Source organism: Pavona decussata, unplaced genomic scaffold (assembly GCF_977016875.1).
Source record: "Pavona decussata unplaced genomic scaffold, jaPavDecu1.1 SCAFFOLD_164, whole genome shotgun sequence".
Taxonomy (NCBI): domain Eukaryota; kingdom Metazoa; phylum Cnidaria; class Anthozoa; order Scleractinia; family Agariciidae; genus Pavona; species Pavona decussata.
Window position 1 is genome coordinate 620439 of NW_028145575.1, and position 17383 is coordinate 637821.

Below are 17383 nucleotides of genomic sequence, written 5' to 3' on the forward strand. Positions count from 1 at the left end.
GATGCTCAGCGGAGATTTTTAAAAAATTCAAAATGGCGGCCAGTGTTGATGTTTTCTTTTTTGAGGATTTTTTTATGTCATTTGGTCTTTCCCGAAAGAAGTAGCGGTTCTAGCAGAAGATAAGTTTTAAATATGAACAACAGAGCTGATCCTGAGGAACGCAGTGATCCTGGTCAGTCACGAAAACCTAAAACACAGCAGCAAAGGAACTCGGAGTTTTTTGAGAAATTGGAACAACTCGAACAGAAGTAAGTGTTTGATTGAGTCTAACAAGACGTTGTATTTGATTCACACTACTGAAATAATGTTAATAACTAATTAAAGGTTACAGAGGTGCTGTACATGGACTCATACTAACAGGAAGCTTTCAATTGCAATTTTTAACTGATATCATTTGTTCTAAAGATAAGGCACAATCATTTTTAATAAGCTTATTTTGTACACTTCATTGTGCCACTTTGAGATAAATTCAGCATATCTAACTTTTCCCCTTTTATTACATATTAAGTCTGCAGAGTATCTCATGCATTCAGAAATTTTCTGAAAGAAGTAAAAACAGATATTTTCAGAAAACTGGCGCATGCACTTGCTAATTTGCCTCTGGAGACTGAAATGGGGGGGGGGGGGGGGGGGGGGCAAGCTGCATTTTATGTAGGTTACACCGAAAATCTTTGGCTTGGGTTTCTAAATTATACATCACTTGGCGTATTGGCGCACAATCGTGTCTTTGGTGTAAAGTGGCGTAACACAGAGGTAATGCCTGGCTTTAGATTTACCTCGAAAGTGCACATGATGAAAAATTACCTAGGCTTTTGAAAACTTCCACCATTCAAATGAACTGTTTTTGTCCAAAATATCCAGGATTTCTCTCCCGGTGTATGACTGAGAGTCTACAGACAGTCGGCATTACATTTTCCTAGCATAGGTGCTTCGCGGCCGCTTGGCATGGAACTTTCAAAACTCTTGGTGTAGATCTAAAAAATGGAAAGTGTCTAGTTGTTGATGAGGTGTCTTTGTTATCATGGTGTAAGCAATAACTGAGTCTGTATAGAAGGGACTTTGTTTCAGGACCCCAGGGTTTTCATTGATTTTTGTTGTAGGAAGATTCTTGATGGTGAATATGTTGTGGTGCAATTTTATCCTTGGTTTAAATTTTATTTTGCATTGTTTCAAACTCATTATGATAATCATGCATTGCCATACCCAAGAACAATAGGAAGAAAAAAATAAAAAAATAAATAAATTTCTACCACAACAAATACACAGGCACCTGTCCTGCCTTCTAATAAAATCCCTGGACCCCCACTTCCCATTTCTTCCCAGAAGTTTGTTTTTAAAGTTTGTTTTTAATGATGGGTACATTTTGTAGGGTGTCTGCTCTTGAAAAAGAAAGAAATACCCCATTATACAGCAGGCGCAGTGAATTTCGTAAAGATTATTGTGAACTGGAAGAACTGGACCTAAAAGGAACTAATGACAGGAAAACAGAGAGTAAGTTGGTTGTTACAGAGAAAAATGGTAAATTTTAGACTCAATCATGAAATCAGAAAGATAGTATCATATTCAGAATAAAATGTATGCATATAGTAACAAAGAAAACATCTGTGTCCCTACTGCAAGATTCAAATGGGATTTTCCACCTACTGGTGAGTGGTCAGTTGGTGTAATCATTGAGATATAGCAAGACACATGGCAATCTACCATCAATGAAAATAGTCTTTGACAAAAGTTTCTGGTATTTCAGTACACAATTTTTACAATACAGCAAACAGTGTAAGCGTCATTTCATTTGAAGAGAAAAAGAATGTCTGTTAGAATGAATAATTAATTTTAAGCTTTCCCCAAACTGTGTGATTGTGAACAAACTATTCATATGAGAATCAGCTATGTGGAAAGCAACTACATGTAACTTGCCTCAAGTGTCTCTGAGTGTCCAGGGTATGGAAGGTCATGGGTTTGGGTCACATTTGGTTCTCGCATGTGTTTGTTGCCCCATGGATGACTATTTACATGCTGAACACTGCATCCATAAATTGCCTTCCCTTTTGTTGTAATGTGCAGTTCCTGAAAAAATCCATATGCACCCTATAGAAGGTCATTGGAAATTCCTAGGGGGAGGGGAGTCTTAGAAGCCAAAATTTTAGAAGCAAAGAATGAAGCTAAACTGGAATTTCTAGGGGGATAGGGGTGCAAACAAAAAAACCTTCTGTGGGGGGAGTATGGATATTTTTTGGAACTGCACAATAAATTAATTAATAATTAATGAATAAGAGACCATCTCAGTTGTATAATTATGCAAATTATTGAAAAGCAGCCCTGGATTAAGGTTACCCTATACCTTCAGAGGTGTCTTCAGAGGTGTCCCGTGTCCAAGGTGTCTCACGTCGAATCAATTATTTTCACTTGGAGGAGCCACTTCAAAGAGCTAAAACTCAAAAGGAATTTGTTTGTTTACCTTCAAATTTGGCAGTAGCTAGTTTAACATATAAACAACAAAAACATGTCTGCGAATTTTTTCTTTCGAAATATTTTTTCTCCGAGAGCGATTTTTGTACGATCACTCCACATTTTTTTCATCCTATTTCGAAAATGCTCTATAACTTTTCATTGCGATTGAATATGGCAAAACGCAGACATGTTTTTTTAGCGCTTTGGGTCTGGAAACTGAGGAGCAAATTAAATTAGCGAAAAACAAAATTCGCTCTGACTTGTACTGTAGTTTTAAAAAGGTGATTCGGACGCTCACATTTAGAGGTCGTGAAAAATTCGACAATTCATTTTATTTCAAAATTCTTGGCATGGTTTGATAGGCACCTCTATAAGCTTTAATTTGATATAGGGGCTTAGGTATCTACGGTTTAAACTGGACGCGCTACATTGCTTAAATGCGAGACACCTCTGTTCAAAGGTATAGGGTAACCTTAAGAAAGCGTGACAAAAGTCAGGCTTGAATGGGATAAAGTTATCATTTTGCATTCATCTTCTCTTAAACAAGTTTCTTTGATCGCTGTGCTACAGAGAGAATTGTGGCAAGTTGTAGGTAAATGGAAACTCAAGTCTTTTTTTGGATGACTGCAATTGTAACTTTTTTGCAGAGCATAAACTGAAGCAGCAGCTGGGCAAAATCAGGTCAAATGTTGACAAATTCCAGAGAGATTTGAGGGATATGAAGCCTTCTCCAGAGTTTGTAGAAAAACTCAAAGAGATCATGGAGGAAATTGAGAATTCTATGATGACATTCAAAGAACAGCAGAGAAAAGTGTATGTACTGTAGGAGAGAATATTAGCTTTAGTCTTGTGAAGATGAACACTCCTGTCATTTTGTTACACTGTATGTCCACTGGTACTAACAGAAATTGATTTTTCTTGGTCACTGTATTCATTTTCAATTGTTACTTTTGAAAAGGGAGGGTCTTTATAAATATGTAAGGTACTGTACCGTGTTAAGATGTGGCTAAATGTAATTAGTGCAAAGTTAAACAAAGGACAGTACTTGCCAGTACTTTGGGATGGACATGGTAGTTTTACTTGAGCCTTTGTTTCTTTTCAATCTAAAGTGAAAAAAGTTAGGTTTGAAATATGGTTGCATGGGGTCAAGAAAATTTAATCCATTGTATGAAAAAAGATGGTGGCTGTACATTTTACCACACAGGCTACTAACACAGGCTACAGGCACATGCTTAGATACAGTGTAGCCACATTTTTGGGAAAATCATTCCAATGGTACTAACAACATTGTCTATGCTAGATTTGAAGCTTTTAGAACTTTTCTGTGAAACTATTTTTATGGGCATTTTTATCATGATTTCTGTGTGCTAAAAATTATGGGTACATGCGTCAGCCGCCATCTTTTTCACATGGTGGATTACCGTCTGGCTAGCATTTGTTTCATCATAACCACAATCTTGCTCCCAGAGCACACATGTCTTTTGGTCAGCGCCAAGACACATGTCTTGGCGCTGACCAAAAGACACATGTGCTAGTGTCATAATGACGTGTATATAATTCAGTCTGATCATGCCTCTCCATTTTGAACCAGTCAGTCAGCTAACAAACAATCTACCTTTTATTTTCAAGTTATGATGAGCTGTTGCGTGAAGAGCGAGCACACCTGCAGGAAGTGTCAGCCATGGAGAAAAAATTTGACTCTTGGTCTCAGCTGCCAGCTCCTGCTACTGCTGCTGCTGATGTGAAGAAGGCAGCTGGTGCAGTAACGGTTTCACTTCCACCAGCGGTAGCAGCATTTGAGGTATAAAGTGTGAATGGCTGCACTGTAAACTAACATTAGACAGTTGGGTGCATTTGAGGATATTGTCTAATCTAGGGATATGTTTTATATAGCATTGATTAAAAGTGAGAGTTCAACAGTGTAAACCATCAATCTGATTGATAAGGAGACAACACTGCCCTAGCTGCTATTGCTAACCCGCTTCTCCCAGTGCAATGGACCCATCATTATTGTCAGGGACATGATCCATTTGAGGCACCATTTGGTGACCACCTTGCTGACGCTGTCTTGTTTCCCGCCTCAGCCCCTACAGAATGTCTTTGACTTAACAACAGGATCTGTGTGCCAAGGCAACCACAATATAGCTTTAGTTTTTTCCCAGATTTGGTCAGATGTGCACTAATTTCAAATCTAATGACATTAAATTTCACATGATTGTATAAGGCCTGGCCATGTCATTATAAAAAAAGTCTTTGTAAAAGGCATCCTCAGAGCCACCATCAGCATTGTCAATTGTTCATTTTGCTTATTTCATGTACTCTTTCTGGGTTATAATACAAGTTGCCATTTTTAAATGACGCTAGATACCCAATCCCAAAATAGCCTGTGAGTAAATGCTCAGCAGAGCGTGTTGTAAATCTCTGAAAACTTTGGCTCAAGTTGCCAAAAGGATACAAGAGTGGTTTGTTGCAATACTGAATACTCTATTTGTTAATGTTAAACAATGTGCAGTTCCAGAAAAAAATCCATACCCATCCCATGGAAGGTCATTGGAAATTTCTAGGGGAAGGGGGGTCTTAAAAGTCAAACTTTTTTGAGCAAAGTATGAAGCTATACTAGAATTTCCTGGGGCGACAGGGGGTTGCAAAACAAAAAATCCTCCGTGGGGGGAGTATAGATATTTTCTGGAACAGCACAATGTCTTGTTACAGAGATTCTTAGCACAAACTGGAGGACATCAGGGAGGCTGGGATGACTATGATCATCAACTCTTTCTTAAGCTGAAAAGCAAACACAAGGTAATACATTTATTCTTGGTTTAAAGGTGTCACCAAACTTATTATGTATGTACGCTGTAAGCTGCAAGGAGCTATCAAGCCAATCAGCTTCAGGTACCACTGTACTCGCTGCTGCAACACATCCACAGTAATATGTCTAATATATACTCGAAGAAGAGATTCCTGCAGTTATTTAGTACACAATCAGACTGTTGTGGAAAAAAACTGGAAAAATTCATGCGAGCTCCTGAAACCTGAAAAACAGCTCTTGCAAATGTTATGCAACCCAACACACCTGACTGTCTTGTTTCAAACATTTTTGATGATATAATGTTCAGTATAAAAAAAAATCTCCTTGTGCAATCACAAGATGTAACAGAATATTTTGAAGTAGCATTTAACTAATTTCAGCATTTCTAGTGATTTGCTAACTTAACTATTTTTAATATTTAAGTACATTATTTCACTATTGTACTTCAGACAGCTGTGGCAAGGTTTCATTCATTAGTGGTTAATTTATTTGGATTAAAACTCGTGTCGGATAAAACATATTTCTTTGATAAAACGTGTGTATGTATTAAACACATTTTATTCTAGCAAAATTTTATAAAGATGGATCCTTTAGCCTTCTGGAAAGTAGCGAAATCTAAAAATAATGAAGTCCTATAAGAGGCTGCTAGATTCAAAAGTAACTAGCCTTGTAACTTTTGAAGTAAATATTTAGACGAAAAACGTTCCCATTCTCTGTCCAAATCACAGAACCATGCAACTTTTATGCGAGTAGCAGGATCAGGGATTCCAGGCAGAAGTGCTGATGATGTGCGACAACATGATGAGTGGTACAGTGAATATTTAATGTTAAAGGACAGCAAAAAGAAGGCCATCCAGGAATGGAAGCAAGGAAAAGAGGTTTGTTTGTTTGCTTTTGTTGTTGTTGTTGTTGTTGTTGTTTGTTTGTGTTTTACCAATTTTCCTTGTATTTGCGATCCGAGTGCTTGGGGAGGAGGGGTGAGGGGTTACTCCCTATGATGGACTATAGAGGTAGGCTTCACCCGACAGGAGTACCTTTTTCAGGCTGGAGGTATATAAAGGGTAGGGATTTCACGAGCCGAAGTATAGAAAAAGGTAGGCAAAACTGTCATTTAGGTATTTAAAATGGCTTTTCAAAATATCTCCAAAAGACCCAACCAAAAAAAGATGGTGTTTCCTCTGTAGGAATGTGAAAGGGACACTAAAATGCTAAAGAAGGTACATGAAAGGGTTACCTTTCCTGTCAAAAATGGTATATAAAAGGGTAAGGGTTTGAACCTCGGGGCGGAGCCTTACCGTATAAAACTTTCTTGAGTCCCCCCTCCCCACCCCCCTCCGGCATGAGTTTAGATAGTGGGGCGATGAAAGAGTCGAAACGTGCAGTCTTTTCTTCGCCAAAATGTTTTCCAGACCGTTTTGATCCTTCCCTCGCGCCCATTATCCGTTCTTAGGTCTGCGAGGATGACGGTTTTAATATGGTTGTAAAAACTTATGACGCTTGTGTGTGTTGCATTCTTTATGTGAGGATAACAATTCTTTTTTTCTCTGAACAGTTAGAGAAAAACGAAGTGTTGAATGACGACGACAACGAAATAGAAGAGGAAGAACGAAGGAAAAGGAAAAAAGAACAACAGATAGAAAAAGAGCGAGAGGAAAGGCTTACACATTTGAATGAATGGAAGGTAAAGGGGAAAAGCTGTTACTCGACTGTTTTTTAGACATTTATATGTTGGTTGGCAGACGCATTGGACTTTCAGTCTGAATGTCAGTGTATCAAGTATCTGCAGTTGTGTTACAAAGTGAAAAACAATCTTTTCGTCTTGAAATTCACGGGCGAAGAGAGCCGAAATGGATTCTTGCGCGAACTCGGCATGCCTCGCTCGCTCTTTTTGTTCAAAGACCGCGTCACAGTGCGGACTATTTCGCAGTTTAGTTGTTTTGTGTCCTTATCACAAGAACCTTTAAAACGAGTGGTGAAGATTATTGTACCAGCAGGTCGTTGGTAAGTCACAACTACGGCCGACAGGGACGTGGAAATGTGGTTTCTCATAGGCTCTGTAACTACTTCAAGCTAAGGATATCCACTGTGGCCACTTAATGTTAGCAAGCTCAACTTTTGGGGCGGTCCGGTTGCTCATTTGAGGTTCTATGGGACCCACAAATGGCACTGAAATGGCAAACTTTGATCTTCAGCAGTGTGTACTTTGATTGGCAAGAAGTATGCAATTTTGTTTTCAAAACTTTCTGAAAAAGACTTGATTGTGCCTTGTTATTACTATTACGATGTAAAACTCGATGCTGCTGTCTCTTGGAGCTGCACTGTATTCTCCTTTCTTGCTTGTATTCCGTTCAGGTTCAGAAAGAATTGGAAAAGGCCAAAGCGGAGGAAGCACGCCTCAGGGAAGACTTGATTAAGGCGAGAGAAAGAGAAAAGGAAGAAAAAAGAAGGGTAAATAAAAAACCACTTGGATTAGAGCGCTATTTGATTGAGTGTCGAAAGTATTTTACGGCCCGTGCCACCATCGCAACGAACGAGATGCAAAACCAAAACCAATCGTAGCTCGCTTTCCCGCGCTTGACGCCGGTTGCATGTATTTGCTTCGAATTGTGATTGGTTCATTCCGTTGATTGCGTCTCTAGCGATTGGTTTTAGAGTAACTACCAACTGTGTTACTTTCAATTAGTTTTGGTTTCACGACACGCAGTTGAAAACTGCTCCAGCTCTATCTCAGAAATCCGTTTAGGGCTGACTATTTAAGGTTTTTAAAAACTTGCCAGTCCAAATTGTTTTACTACCATAAAGTTTTCTTTTAGAAGACATAAAGCAGAGGCTATAGTAGCTAATTAATTTTGTTACCCAGTCTGACATGCTTATAATTTGGTTCAGCTAGATCGTTTAAAATACTGCTGGCATCCGAAAAAAGAAGACAGTGGTATGTTACCAAACTCGCTCCAAGCCAAGAGTAACTTGTGCAGATACAGGGATGGGTGGAGTGGTAGAGACTTGACAAACGACAGTTCTGGTCCAATAGCAAATCACACAAATCTCCTAAAACTCTCTAAGTTTGCCTGTCGTACTTCACGTTCTTTTGCGCTTAAAATTAGAGAGATTCAGAATTACGTTCACGACAAACGGCAGGAATGACCACGTAACCATGTTAATCCCACATTTTCCTTTGTCTTTTCTCAGTTTCTTAGTAAAACTGAGTAGTTTTGTGTTAGCATCAAAGACCAGAATCATTTCGCGTTATCCTCTTTTATGTACTCATTTTCGCAAGAAAACATCAACGCGAATCTCACGTTTGCCGTTCACCGTAAACGCGATTCTAAATCTCTCTATTCCTTTTCCTCATTCAACATGATAGTGCTTTCGCGTGGAGACCCTGCGACCTCAGTCAACGAAAGGTTTTGTCGTTTTTCTTTGTAGATGGAGGTCAAAGCGCAAGTGGACGAGTATGCTCGACAAAAAGCAGAAGAACAAGCCATATTAAGAGCAGCGCGACAGGCCAGACAAGAACAAGAGAAAGCAGCGCACAGACTTACTGCTGAAGAAACCGCAAAAATACAAGAAAGAGTGAGTTGCTGTAATTTTTTATAGTTGTTAAGGTTACCGTATACCTTTAGAGGTGTCTCACGTCCAAGCGATGTAGCGCGTCCGGTTTAAACTATAGATACATAAGCCCCTATATCAAATTAAAGCTTATAGAGCTGGCTATCACACTATACCAATTATTTTGAAATAAAATGAATTGTCGAATTTCTAGCGCTGTTTTCTCGAATCACTTTTTTCACTTGAAGGGGACACTTTAAAGAGCTAAAACTCAAAGGGAATTTGTTCGTTTGCCTTCAAATTTGGACAGTAGCTAGTTTAACATATAAACAACAAACACGTGTCTGCGAATGTTTTCTTTCGAAATATTTTTTCTCCGAAAGCGACTTTTGTACCATCACTCCACATTTTTTAATCCTGTTTCGAAAATGTTCTGTATCTTTTCACTGCAATTGAATATGGCAAAACACAGACACGTTTTTTAGCGCTTCTGGTCCGGAAACTGAGGAGTAAATTAAATTAGCGAAAATCAAAATTCGCTTTGACTTGTAGCTTTCAAAATGTGATTCGGACGGTCGCATTTAGAGGTCGTGAAAAATTCGGCAATTCATTTTATTTCAAAATTCTTGGTATAGTTTGACAGCTAGCTCTATAAGCTTTAATTTGATATTGAGGTTTTAGGTTTCTACAGTTTAAACCGGACGTGCTACATCGCTTGGACGCGAGACACCTCTAAAGGTATACGGTAACTTTAAGGTGCTCTTTTGCTGTGGGGACCGTCCGTGTGCAAGTAGCCTGTGTTGCTGGCGGGAGGCGAAGATTGAGCGCCTTACCCGCGAAAACGAGCGATAAAGCCGCGAAAGGAATGGATTGAGGGAAGGCGATTTGAAATTATTATGGCTTACGCCGTTCATGGTGGCTCCGCCTTCAAAATTTTATGTTCACACGCTGCAAATTGTCTGCCAGCTACGCAGGCTTGTGGAGTCAGTTCCATTTTCAGTACCTAGTAATTCGAGCTAACTTTTTCTTTGTTTAAACACCCTCCGCGTTTTCTTTTTCAATCTTTTTCGCTTGAAAATGGAGTTTTTTTTAAATGGCAAGGTTTGCTTCCGTGCTTGTTGGTTTTCGTTTGTTTTCTCTACCCAAACTTAAACTAAACGGACCGAAAACGGTAGGGTTTTATCGGTCAGTACTATCGATGTCGTAACGATAATGTTTTTCGAAAAATTCCGTTTTGATTCTCTCTTTCAGTCCACATGTAATCACTGGCTCGTACCAGGACCCCGCAATGGGCTCCTGCTTGTACCCAGTCGTCTCTCTTGTCTTTAAGAAGAGGCGCGCTTCTCCCCTTCCCCACCCCCCCCCCCCTGTCCCCTCTTTGCCTACTCGAGCGCACGTCCCTCGTTTAAGACAAAAGAGACGATTCTGTGTTTTAATATTTTGTTTCAGAGCCAAAAGATGCTGGACGAAAAACAAGCGAAGGTGAAAGCGAAAGAGCTGGAAAAAATGGAAAAGGAAAAAAGACTTCAGAAATTAAAAAGCCAGGTGATTTATTTCTTGTACTTCACAAAGCAAATAAAACGAAGACAGAGTACTTGATAAACAACAAAAAAACGTTTTTTGTAAACGATCTCCGAATAGTCTCGTGTTCATTTCGCGGTCTTTTGAAGTCAAAGGAAGAATATGAATTGGCTTATTCCAAGTCACAACAATGGTGTGTTGCTAAAAACGATTGGTCAAACTTTGGTTTTGGTTTTACGACACTCAATTATGAACGGCTCTAAGGAACCTCGAGATACCGTTCTAATCCATTTATCCACTGTTGTTGTAGGTCGAAGTAAACGTATCACGTGACCCATCTCGACTTTATAAACTCACCGCAGGCTGGGAACAGAGAAGGAAAGAAGGGCCTGGGGCGAGTGGACAGGGACCCACACTACATATGCCCCACAGGTACGTCATCAATGACAGACGTTTGTTTATAGAGCGTTTTTACTCACGTAACTACCGGTCATATTGGTTTACTGAAAGAAAAGAAAGTATTTGCATAAAAATAGAGTTCAATTCCCAGAGCTATAGTTTGGGACACCAACATGGCCACCATTTCTTTGTTTTGGGACACCAACATGGCCGCCGTGACGTCATGTGAAAACACTCTTAGTGTGAAGCGGTGCGTTTAGATAGTCAATAAAAAGAAAGAAAGGAAAATTATTCTTGGAGACCCAGGGACGAAGTAAACCGGGCAGAAATCGGTGCGTCTTACGTTTTCAAGAACTCTGAACCCAACTGTACCCAATGAACAGACTCCCAGTGGGGTATAGGCTGAAGAGAAAAATTGTCAAGCAAAGCGAGTCGAACCTTCTGGGGCGAGAAAGAAAGAGAGGGAGCCTGTGGACATTCCTTTGATCATGCTGCCAATTCTGGTATCATGATCTGATTGGTTAGATAGATGATTAAGGGAAGCTTTGCAAAGAATATTGACACATTGAATCGTTGGAATGTCACGCGACTCAAATTTGCATAATTTGGCAATGAAGAACAGTCCCTCCCTTTATTTCTCGCCACTTGGGAGCCTGTTCGCCGGATAACTGAAAAGCTATCCAAAGGACACAGCTCCTCTGAGTTGACTTTCCGTTTATCTGTTTTCGGGTGTGTAGGAAGGTATAGGTCCCAAAAGAACACGAGTATCATCTATTCCTTGTTTTCCTGTTGTGGAATAGCGCCAAAAGTATGCGCCAGTGGTAAGCGATTACATCATGTGCATCGTTAGACCCAGTCTACAAAAGAAAGCAAGGTTTATCTACTGAGAGCAGCCCAAAGCAGGTTTGATTATACGGAAAGAAAAATACGAACGTAAACGTATACGGGGATAGAGCTCGAGCCTTCGTAATTGCTGTCCGCGACATTAATTTCCTCTTTTCTCTTTTAGGGCGGTTCCCTCCTGGAGACAGGGTTTGTCATAACTGTTGGTCTCCTGTGTGACGCAGTTTGACTATTTATATTTCACCCATCCATTCGCACACATTATAGCCCCGAATGTGTTGAGCTGTCCTTGGTCGTCCGTTGTGTGGAGGCTCCACTAAGCGGAAAGAGACTTGATACTGTGCAAGATTTTAAATATAAAATGTAAATACAGAATTTATGAGAACTCTTATCTCTGCTGCCTCTTAGTTTTCACAACTTCGTATCCCTTGTGAAAGAATGCGAGTGAAGCATAGTTAGAATCCATGGCATTATTTGATTTGGCCGATGAAAAAGTTTTTCGGTTTCAGTGGAATAGTAGCGTTAAAGGGGAAGTATCACGAAAATTTGCTGTCATTTCAAAACCCAAAAATGTTTGACTGTCAGCAGAAACAACAAAATAATTGTCAAATTTGTTAAAAATTGTCACCCCAGTGCAATAAAACTGTCGATTAGTGCCTCTGGCCAGAGACAGAGTAGCCCGGTTTGGATTGAAACTTGAAAAATATTAGGCTAATGTTTTTCAAGTTCTCGCATTTTTGTTTCCAAAATGCGCTAGAACAGATCACGAGTTGTTTCTTTCAAGAATTGAGTTGATTTCGTTCCTCTCGTCATTCTAGATTTATTTGGCAGGTGATTGAAGGTCTTATATCATCTTTTTTAACAAAAGATATCAAAAACCCCATGATACTTCCCCTTTAAGTAACTAGGAGTATTGCTACTCCATCTGGATGTGATGCTAGTCGATCGCAGGGTTACCCCCAGCAGTATGTCACCGGTACCTGTTTAAACACCTGGGTGAAGAGAGACAGCAAAGTTTCTTGTCTAAAGAAAGAACTCGGTAATGCAGAGACCAACCCGGTCTCGAACTATCGATCCTCCGGTCTTCCTTTAAAAATAAACTTTGAAAGAGCTCTTTAAAAGTTTATATGTATTTGCAGTCCTATGGAAACGCCAAGCAACTTTGCTGAAGAAGTGAACAAAGTCATGCAATCACAAACAAGCTAAAATTAACACTTCGACTCTAGTCAGATCCCAAAAGGGTGGAGGTTTAGAGATGAACGATTTTATTATTTTCGACAAACCGTTAAAAGTAAACTGGGTAAAACGTTTGTGCTTGGACTTCGAAGCCACTTGGAGATATACCCTGGTCGCTCTTCTCCCTAACGCAGGCGGCACACATTTATTGAATTGCAACTATGATTACAACCTCCTCAACCTAAGTGAAGACCACCCCAGACATCATTCTTTATTGCGTCCACTCGCAACTGAGATAATAGTGATGACCTAGCTTAAGTTATCTGGATTAGCTGACTCATAACAGTGAACAAAAAATCAATATACTTCACGAGGTGGCACTGAGCAGGAGTAATAATCATATCGGACTTTTGTGACGCACAAAAAATTGCTTCTTGCCCCTTGACTTCCTCCGATGAAAGTTAAGGAAGGAAAGTCCTGGAGATCCGTACTATCTGTTTACCTGTTCATAGACTGCGTGCACGCTCTTGGGAAAAATAATGGTATTGTAACTACTGTGGGACAAAGCTAGAACTGTCGAATTTAGTCACCCAACTTGGAATTATTCATTCCTCTTGGTCACCGCCAACAAAAATGAATTTTCCCCTTTTCCCTCTTTTTAATGCTGTCACATCGGCCGACATGTGTGTTTACCTCCGTGTTCCTCAACCATGAATTGCGCGTGACATTGCGTGGGGGCATAAACAATTAGCGCAAACGTCCTTTATTATTGACTGACGTTTGGACAACCTGAACGGAAGTCGTCGTCGGAGTCACGAAAATCATGGAAAGACAGCAGATGGTATAAATGTGTAAGGGTTATTGACCTGATTGGTCAACGAAATGACTGGAGACATTTATATCATCCACTGACGCATTCAACAATTTACCTTACTTTGATGATAACTATGATGACTGTTGTCCAAACGTCGGTCCTTCTCAGGACTATGACACTAACCCGATGATGATGATGATGATGATGATGATGATGATGATGATGATAGTGATGATGATGATGATGATGATGATGATGATGATGATGATGATGATGATAGTGATGATGATAAGCAGACACAATGCGACATTAAGGTTGTGTTCGATTGACTGTTTTCCAGACTGTATTCCTTTTCAAGTAAATTTAGGAAGACATTTCTGCAAAATTTCGCTGACACATGATAGTTTAAGATCGATTTTGTACTTCAGTAACTCCAAAAACCTCTCGTGGGATTTCTTAGCATCATTCTATGTTTTCCTATTCCGGAATAGAGTTAATCGAACGCACCCTAAAGGTATTGTGTTTCGAGCTGACAACATAGTAAGCGCCATTCCACCGCGGTATTCTCCAACCCAGCCGAAAGCCCCGTATGAAAACCCCAAAATAGCTTACTTGGACGTCCCTGTCTATGTAGAGTCAACGGAAGTGATAAAGCCAATCGGATACACGCAAGAAATATAAATTGTTTTGAAGAAGCAAGGAAAGTCACTCCTACAGATGAGCTGCCCGTGGATCGAGAATAGAGAAGCCAACGAAGCACAAAAACGTTGCAGTACGCACCGTTGCGTCTGGAATTACAGAGATAGTTTCCAGACTACAAGATCATCCGGCGTATTATTGTTATTGACGTGCTGGGGGGGGGGGGAGGGTAATTTAGAGCCGGGCTAAAAGACAATGGGGACTCGATTAGGCGTAGTGAGAAACAAAGCTTTAATTTATAACTTTTTTTGCCAAAATAAAAAATTAGGACTTTTATTTTATCTGTTTTATTTTTGTAAGGTTTTATTTAGTTTTCATTTTTAGTTTTAGTTTTTTAAATTAATTTTGTTTATTTACTTTTAGCTGTATAGCACTGACTGATCGTAGTATATAGGTTACATATCTCGCCAATATATAACTGTCTTAATTTTTTAAGCATGGTACGTATGTTCAGACTGCTGCATAGTAAAAATTATTATTATTATTATTATTATTATTATTATCATTATTATTATTATTATTATTATTATTATTATTATTTAAATATTCCACACAAATTGCTATTTACAAGTTAAAAGTATATAAAAAAGAGCTATTATTATTATTATTATTATTATTATTATTATTATTATTATTATTATTATTATCATCATTATTATTATTATTATTGAGTTCCACGTTAGGACAACGCATACTACTCGTATCGCTTCTTTTAGGATGCTGTGCAATTTCAGTGTTTAGGCGCCATCTTGGACTAGCTGACCACTCGCCTCGCCTCGAATTCATGCGAAGGCCTCGAGCCCATTTAGTAGCCAACAACAACTGTCCAGTGTTTGCAGGCTTAAAATTGAGTGGTGACGTGTAATAAGTGCATAAAATGTTATTTCACTAGAGATCGAACGCACTTTACTAATCCATGATTATTACTAGTATCAATTATTATTATCATTATTATTAACTTGTAATATCGATTTTGCTCCGAATATTTCAATAAAGTTTAATTTTATTATTAAAAAAAATATTATTATTATTATTATATTTTCTACATTATTATTATATTATTTTTATATTATGACATTATGATATTATTTTATTATTTTGTCATACAATTATTATTGTTTTTATTTTGTTTGATTATTATTATTATTATTATTGTTATCATCATCATTAAAATCATCATCATCATCATCATCATCATTATTATTATTATTATTATTATTATTATCATTATTATGTACTTACTCAGTTATGACATGACTTCGGGTTTCAAACCATTTACAGTTTTTTAAGTTAGTTACGAAAATCAGACGTTCTTTCTCATTCACCTTGCTTACTTTCATGGGTGTTAGTTTATCTGAACTGTTTGGAGTAGATGACGGATTGAGCTAAGCTCCTCTTCGGATCACTTTGGGGCGATGTGCCAATATCTCTTATGATCTGGCCTGTTTTTTGAAATGTCAGACCATCGATCGCATGAGAAGTCAAGTGTAGGCTGTGACAGAATTTTTCATGAAGTTTGATCTTTGAAATTCATCCGAAACCTTAGCAAATAGCAGATGCATAGTTACACGGAATGCCCGCAGGGCATGACGTGTCTAGGTTTCGGTCGGGTATCTTTTTTTTCATCGGTGTCGCAAATGTGCACATTAATTTATGCATTAATCTCTGTCCTCCCCTAGTAAGGATATTTTGTTCTGATTGTCTTCAACAGAAGCGGCCCAATCAAAATCTATTTTTCAGGTACATATCACGAGAGAGGGGACCCACTCATCACTTCTGTGTGACGTCAAATTATCATTTGATTTATTCATTAAAACTAGATTAAATTCTTCCCTCTCCCAGAAGGGATCTATTGTTTTGATTGTCTTGAACAAAAGCGGCCCAATCAAACTCCATTATCTGCGCGTATATCACGAGGGAGGGGACCCACTCATCTCTACTTGTGTGACGTCAAAGCAAATCATCATTTGGAAAAGTTGTTTTCGTTCAATGGCGGCCACATGTCTGAATTTTAGACTCCGGATCTGCCGTTTTCAGAGAGAAAACCAACCTTTTTCAAGCAGTAAATCGAAACAATAACTTCTACGTAGTACTCGACAGTTGAAACGGCGGAAATTGGGAGAGTTCACAGCAAAGAAAATCCGCTTTAAAAAACAGATCGAATGATCAACGCGAAGGATTAGAGCTAGAGGAGGCCAGACCAGTTCAGCGGGGTCATGACGTTATTGCATAGTTATTTCTGGTATGATTCCTAGTAACACAACGATAAGTATCACGCAATATATCTGAATAAAACCATTCAGACAATTATTTCAATGGCCAAGGGAGGATATTTTTTAAATATCTACGAAACATACAATGGGGAATAATTGGGGCTACATTAAGCATTCCGTGTAATGCCATTAGAGGGGCATCTTGTTTGGATTATGCCTTGTGGATGTTTACAGTGCGGTATCTGCGTTTCTTAAGAATAGCACGCTGAGTTGTTATACATTTTAATCTTGGTGCAAACTTTGATTTTAACTTCTTCGTCGCTGATGAGTCAAATGATCCCCTTTAATCCCTTCAGGGCAGCGACATGATAGGGACCAAACCGAGAATCAAAATGCAAAAGTAGCCAGATGTTTCGAGCCGGTTGGCTCTCGTCGGCACGGTGAAGCACAGCAAAAAGTAGAAAAACAACGGAGGTCAGTTGTCTACCAACTGCACGTGGTAATGATTCCAGATGGGCCCAAATACAGACGTTTGTCCACGTCATAGCACCTGACTACGAACCGCAATGAACAAAGAAATATCATGTCGCGATAAGTGAGGAAAGACAGAACTTTCCTTCACAAATACCTGGCAAAACCTTGCAGCATTTTCGTTTGCAGTCTTTTGCAGTTAGGGTTAGTCTTTGCTGACAAAATAAACCTAAAATTATTTACTACCAGTTATAAAAAAAATATACTGAACTTTCATTTCGCCACCGTTTTAACAACAACTCTAATGTACCTCATGCGGCGAATGAACTTGCTTCATTCGAAAGAAAACAATTCAATTTTGACAGCTGAGAGTACATAATACAGGAAATGATCAAAGGTCTTGATTGTCTCCCTTTAAATAAACAAAAGTGTTAAATTCCT

General features: G+C 38.9%; 1 protein-coding gene across 1 annotated transcript; it reads left to right on the forward strand.

Moving 5' to 3' along the window:
- The first annotated feature begins 14 nt into the window (after positions 1-14).
- On the forward strand, positions 15-11960 carry LOC146464371 (coiled-coil domain-containing protein 112-like). The gene is made up of 12 exons (XM_085129876.1): positions 15-248; positions 1370-1491; positions 3096-3261; positions 4078-4249; positions 5161-5247; positions 5986-6135; positions 6810-6938; positions 7610-7705; positions 8684-8830; positions 10256-10351; positions 10638-10759; positions 11736-11960. The coding sequence occupies exons 1-12, from the start codon at positions 133-135 to the stop codon at positions 11767-11769; spliced, it is 1437 nt and encodes a 478-aa protein (XP_084986002.1). The 5' UTR covers positions 15-132; the 3' UTR covers positions 11770-11960.
- The last annotated feature ends 5423 nt before the right edge of the window (positions 11961-17383 follow it).